Source organism: Octodon degus, unplaced genomic scaffold, assembly GCF_000260255.1.
Source record: "Octodon degus isolate 3935 unplaced genomic scaffold, OctDeg1.0 scaffold00324, whole genome shotgun sequence".
Lineage (NCBI taxonomy): Eukaryota > Metazoa > Chordata > Mammalia > Rodentia > Octodontidae > Octodon > Octodon degus.
Genome location: NW_004524900.1, coordinates 1,256,581 through 1,263,414, shown reverse-complemented (window position 1 = coordinate 1,263,414; position 6,834 = coordinate 1,256,581). Strand labels below are relative to the sequence as shown.

The window sequence follows — 6,834 nt, the reverse complement described above, 5'->3', positions numbered from 1 at the left end:
TTTTTGTATTTTCCATGTTCACAGGCTTATATTTTAAGCAGTATTGAGACTTTGAAACCTTGCGTACACTTTGTGTTTCTCCACAGTTTACAATTATACATCACATTCCAAGCAAAGAGAAAGTCTATGGCAGCAAATATCAAAAGTAATGGGAGAAATGTTAGGAATCTTTTATGGCTACGGAACTTCAGATGAGATTTAGTGAACACATCCCATGAATAAAGTGCTATGAGTCTTCCACGGTGCATCACAAACTTGGCTTTCATGAGCAGTACCATAAAGCCAGTGCTTTACCCTGTTTAGCAGTGGTTTTTAATTAGAAAGTCAGTCTTCACATTGTCAATGTTTGACACAGAATGGAGCCATACTCATGAGTGGTATCAGATGGATACTATGTAATACTGGGTACACGTGCTCCAGTGCATCCAGGTCCTCTGTCCTCAGACCCAGTCTGGGCAGGATTATTGATTCACAGAGGACTGGCAGTTACCTGGCAATCTCAGGCCTAAAGCGATCAGAAGACTGAAGATTATGGGCAGCAAGGTTTGAAAGTCCCTGGGCATTCGAGGTTCTTCCAGAAACATTAGCATCAAAAGGCAATTATATGGTGAGCTGCAGAAAGGATCTGTTTTCCTTTTTAATTTTCCTCCTCCAGAGCCACTGCCTCAGCCTCCAGGGATCATGCCAGCACCCATCCTTTCAGGGCTCTTCCTCCAGCTTCAGGCCACTCAGGGTGCAGGGCTGCGGGCATCTCCCAAGGAGTGCAGAGGGAGATTTAATTTTTCTTTCTTTCTTTCTTTCTTTCTTTCTTTCTTTCTTTCTTTCTTTCTTTTTAATAATTTTATTGAGAAACAAATAGCAATGAGATAGTTTCAAAACCAATTACTAGCACAGTCTCACTAATTAATGCATTGCATTATTGTTGTCTTAGTGGTTATTCATTGTAAAAGATGCAGACATGACATCTTGTCTACAAACACTATTAGAACAAATCTCTCTATTCAATGATCCAAGAGAATGAAGCTGTGTATCTATCTGAACTATTTTGAACATAGAGATACAAAATGGTCGTTCATTTGTATCCCTTTTTTGTTTAGTTTTGTCAAAGAAGGGTATTCCATTGTCATTTAAATATTGTAGGTGCCTGAATTCAGCAAAATATTCCAATATAGTTCAATAGTTCATAAGAATAGTGGGTTTTCCATAAGACTGGCAATGACAGAAATCTTGACTTGGCCAGGGGAGTATTTAATTTTCTTGATCCCAACTTTTCAACTTATTTACTAGCTACTTTTGATTTTTGATTTTGCATACATACGCACAAATTATAATTTTGCTTTTTTCCTGAGCGACAGTGAGATTCTGTCATGCTTTCTTTTTTAAAAGTCTTCTTGGATAATTTTTTCCATCAGTTCTGTCTGTGCATGGGTATATTAGACAGCACTGAACTAGACCAATGAACAGAGCCACTGCAGCTCTCCTTTGATTAATACTTAACAGGTCATAAATTTATCCTCTGGTATTTTTAATGGAAAGAGGTATCTTTTACTCAGTGAAAATACATGCACACACATAACTAGTGTGTAGTATTTATGATTGAAATAAATTATCTGAATTTTCCTTGCCTTTCTGTCTCAGCTGTGTGACAGCAAAGAAGAGGGAGTGGATGGCGACACTGTGAACATGTTTGTGGTGCACCCCACAACTCCCGCCCAGTATTTCCACTTGCTTAGAAGACAAATGGTGCGGGACTTCAGAAAGCCCCTCATTGTTGCTTCTCCCAAGATATTGCTCCGGCTCCCTGTAAGTAGAAAAAGCTGCTCCCTGACTATCTCTTAGCCTTTTGTTTTCAGTGCTGGAGCTGGAACCCAGGGCCTTACGTCTGCTGTGTCACTGAGCTGTATTCCTAGCCCCTTTTTGTCACTTTCTGTATTCTACCTTTTTTTTCTATATCTATTTATATTTGTAAATTACAGAGAGACATCAGTTTAAATTGACTTTGCATTTTTTCATTTGTTAACTGTCTACAACTAATTGGAAACACAGCCTTTCATTTCTATTCTAATGAAGGATACAGATAGCAGATATTATCACATCAGCATCCTTAATCTGAAAAAAAAAACATGTTTTGAAATCTAAAAGTCTGAGCACTTCTGTATCGACAGTAGTGCTAGGGCTCAAAGCAAGAGCCTTACCTGTGCAAGGCAAACACTTTACTACTCAGCTGCAGCCTCCACCCTTGAATTTCTTTTCCTCCTTAATGATTTATCAACGTAAATCCTGTTTAACAAGGATGAATATTGTAACAGTATGTTATTGTGGTTATTTAAAAGAATACATATATTCTTGGATTATCTGCCTAAGTGTTAAGTCCATAACACATTTTTCTTTTTTCCTTTTCACAATTTTCCTTTTACTTATTTATTTTTTATTTTAGGGAAGAGTCTACAGGGTGTTCAGGGTCTCACTACTAGATCACATTCATAGTGATTCCAAAGAGCTGGGATTACAGGCATGCGCCACCATGCCTAGTCTCAATTGCCATCTCAGCGCACCCCGGGGGAGGGTCCGGCACAGCAGGCTCAGGGATCAAACTCCAGTTCCTGCGCCTGCTTACTTTAACCTGCTGAACTATTTGGCTGGCCCTATTTCCACATTTTTCAAATCACAAAAATATACTAGTTTTGAAATGGAAGCATTCAAGGTAATATTATTTTGCATGTATTTATTCCATCTACTATAGTTATTTTCAGTTTCCTATGAAAATTCATTTGGATGCAACTGCTAAGGTAAAATACAAAATTTGACTGTTCAAGAATATATTATGGGGCCAGAGAGCTAGCTCAGCAGCACAAGCACTAGCCTGGCAAGTGCAAGGTCCTGAGTTCAATCCCCAGTACCAAAAAATAAAAAATAAAAATAAAAAAAAGAATATATTATTTTGCCCCCAAAGGTGATAGAGTAAATGTTCAGGACTAAAGCTTATAGAGGAAATCTTGATGGGGCTGCTTTCACTTGTTTTATGAACATCCTGGCAGTGGCAGGGGAGCAAAGGTCCTCGTCCTCAGGTGGCTCTTCCATTGTACTGGTCAGTATCTGCTACAATTTTGCATTTCAGGTACCTCCTTTGTTTCATCCCAGTCCCAGCCCTCAATTCAGTACCAAGGAAATACATTTCCAATAGTTTCTAACAATGACAGTTCCTATGTAGTGGTTGCTTATTTTGTCCCACCCAGTGTTCTCAGTACCACAGACCATGCAAGAAGTGTTAATGTAATCCTTCTAACATGATTTTTCTCATAAGGCACTTTTTTAAAAGAATACAAAATAGTGATAGAAAAAACAGCATTAGAAACAATAGAATATATCACTAAACATAGTAATAGGAATTCAACAATGGTTGCTGTATTACATGATACTATCTTTAAATTAGTTGTTCAGATTACCACATATAAACATGTAAGATTCATTTAAAGATGAAAAAACATTAACAAAGAAGTCATAAGAAAGTTTTGGAACCGGGGAGATGACTCAGTAGAACAAGTGCTTCCCTGGCAAGTGCAAGGGCCTGAGTTCAATCCCTGGTTCTACCGAAAAAATAAAAATAAAACATTCAATTTTGCTTACCAATATAGACTCTAGCTGCATCCATCTGTCTACAAAAGCCTCATATTTGTCTTCTGTTTTAACTGAATAATACTGCATGGTGTAAAAAATACCATATCTTTTTTATCCATTCCTCAGTTGATGGGCACTGAGGTTGTTTCCAAGATTTAGCTATGACAAATTGCACTGCTGTAAACATGGGTGCACATTTATCACTGTGGAATGATGATTTCAGTTCTTTTGGAAAGGTACCTAGGAGGGGAACAGCTGACTTGAATGGGACCTCCAATCAGACCTTTTTGAGGAATCTCCATAATGATCTTCATATAATTTCCATAATGGTCGAACCAGCCTGCACTCCCACCAACAGTGGATAAGGGTTCCTTTTTCCCTACAAGCTCTCCAGCTTTTGTTATTGGCTGACTTCTTCATGATAGCTATTCTTTCCCGCATAAGATGGTATCTCAGTGTTGTTTTAATTTGCATCTTTTGAATGACCAATGAATTTGAAAGTTTTTTCATATATTTATTTGCCATTTGTAACTCTTCCTTTGTGAAGTGTGTATTCATCTCAGATGCCCATTTTTGGATTGGGTCTTTGAATTTAGGGGGCCTGATTTTTTAATTACTCATATGTTCTAGACACAAGTTCTTTTTTTTTTTTTTAAATATATTTATTTATTTTTATTTATTACATTTATTTATTGTGTGTGTGTTTGGCCAGCTCAGCCCACCAGGGGGCGGGGCTGGCTGGCATGTGGTGCTGGGGATCGAACCGCGGTCCCTGTGCTTTGCCAAGCTTGTTTCAAGTAGGTGCTTTAGACCACTGAGCCATCTCTCCAGCCCTAGACACAAGTTCTTTGTCAGATGAACAGTCTGTTATAATTGTCTCCCACTTTGTAGATTTTCTTTTTATTCTGTTGTTTTCTTTTGTGCAGAAATGTCAAAAAGATGAGATCCCAATTGTTGATTCTTTGAAGTATTTCCTGCTCAGTTTGATTTTTGTTCATGAACTTGTTACCTACCCCCGTGTCCTTAAGGTTTCTATGTAATTTCTCTTCCAGAAGATTTAATGTCTCAGTTGGGGTTTTTTGTTTGTTTGTTTTAACTTTCTGCAAAGCTTTACTCCAGAGGGACTCAGTCCTTGGCAGCTGCCTTCCTCATGGCAGCCAGCACATTGCTCAGCTCCTCATGCTTCCTTTTGGCATGGATGTACATCCCTACCCTTTTCTTGATGAACTTGAGGATGTGCTTGTCCTTGGAGACCTTGAGCAGCTCCATGGTGTGCCGCTCACCGCTCACAGGGGGTGAAGCCACACACCTCCTGGATCATGTCCCGCATGAATATGGTGCCTTTGGTGAGGTGTCCACAATGGTAGCTGTGCCTTCGTTTGCTCACATTCTTAGTCACCTTGTGGCCCATGGCTGTGGGATAGTGTAGGGCCATGGCTACTGTTCTTCAATGATTGCTGAGGCAGAAGTAGTGTCTCAGTTTTAATATTTAAATCTGATCCATTTTACTATAGTTTTGTGCATGGTGTTAGGCATGGGTCTATCTCAAGCCTTTGGCATGTGGAAAGCCAGTTTTTCCAGCACCATTTATTAAAGAGGCTATGTTTCTCCCAATGGATATTTTTGGCCCCTTTGTCAAAGTAAGGTGGCTGAGTGTGCTTGTAGTTCTGTCTACACCATCTAATCTATTCCAGTGATCCTCAAGTTTTGTTTTGCCAGCACCATGCTAATTTTATCATGGTAGCTTTGTAGTATAATTTCAAGTCAGGGATTGTGGTGCTTCCTAGCTTTCCTTTGTTACCCAAGATTGCTCTTGCTATTCTATGTCTCTTCTGGTTCCAGATGAATTTTAGGAATTTTTTTTTAGATCTGAATACCAAATACTAATGGTATTTAATTGGTATTGCATTGAATCTGTATAACAATTTTGGGAGTATGGCCATTTTCACAATGTTGCTTCTTCCTATCCAGGAGCATGGAATATCTTTCCATTTTCTGAAATTTTCTTTAATCTCTTTTCAGAGTACTACCATTTTCACTATATAAATCTTTTACTTCATTTGTAAGGGTGACTCGGATTTCTTTTTTTTTTTTTAGATGTTATCATAAAAGGTACTTTTTCTGAGTTCCTATCGCATGGAGTATTGTTTTCCATCCTTTGACATTCAATCTATTAATTTCCTTTTGAGTTAAAAGTGTTTCTTGTATGTAGCGTATTGTTGAATTTTGTTTATTCACTCTTCCAATCTGCTTCTTTTGATTAGTGAATTGAGCCCATTTACATTGATAATGATAAGTGATATGTATTGGTTTATCTTTGTTATACTGTTTTCCTGCTGTATGATCCCTACTTTTCCCATTTGCTTAATTGTTGCTCTGCTTGGTTGTTCTGCTGTTGTTGAAGCTGTGGTCATCTTTGTCTTTTTTAAAATATCTGCCAGTACTATTTGTAGGGTTGGTTTGGTTGTCATGAATTTCTTCAGTCGTTCTTCATCATGGAAGTACCTAATCTCTCCATTAAATTATCAAACTATCAAGTTTGCAGTATACAGCAACATGGGTTGCAAGTTGTTTTCTTTCAGGACCTCAAGTATCTCACACCAACCTCTTCCTGATTTGATGGTCTGTGTTAAGAAATATGCCATGATTCTAATGGGCTTTCCATTACAGGTGATCTGGTTTTTTCTATCGGCTTTTTTCTTCTTTTAATGTATTTGGTACAGGATCTGATCATGCAGCTCAGACTTAGTAGTAATCATAATGATCATAGTGATCCTCCTGTTTTCAGGCTCCTTAGCACTGGGATTACAGTCATACCCCACCACACCCAGTCTTGGTGGCCGGTTCCACAAGCCCAGGGACAGGGCCAGCACAGTATGGGGTGCCAGGGATTGAACACTAGTTCCTGAACATGCCTAAGCAGGCACTTAGTCTGCTGAACTATCTCGCTGCCCTTCTACCAGCTTTTAAGATTCTGTTCTTTTGCTCAATTTCTGGCATCTTATTATATGTCTGGGTGATGATTTATTTTGATTATCACTTGCTGGAGTTCTATATGCTTCAGTTAACTATATATCAGATTTTTTCCCATCCTGGGAAATTTTCTGCTACTATTTCTGCAAACACTCTTTTTATGTCTTTTGTGTTCTCTCCAGCTGTTTTGTTGATACCTATTAGTCTTATATTATTTTTCTTTGCCTCATCTTGCAGCTGTTG

The 6,834-nt window shown here is 38.4% G+C and overlaps 1 protein-coding gene across 4 annotated transcripts in view; it reads left to right on the top strand.

The window, feature by feature from the left end:
• Positions 1–6,834, top strand: part of Dhtkd1 (dehydrogenase E1 and transketolase domain containing 1) — a 60,109-nt gene that overhangs the window by 45,180 nt on the left and 8,095 nt on the right. For 3 of the 4 annotated variants that reach the window (XM_023708061.1, XM_004647777.2, XM_023708063.1), the window contains exon 13: positions 1,639–1,803. The exons of the other annotated variant lie outside the window; for it this stretch is intronic. In XM_023708061.1, coding sequence (XP_023563829.1) covers positions 1,639–1,803 — 165 coding nt within the window. The remainder of the gene's footprint in view (positions 1–1,638; positions 1,804–6,834) is intronic. 4 annotated transcript variants of the gene reach the window in all.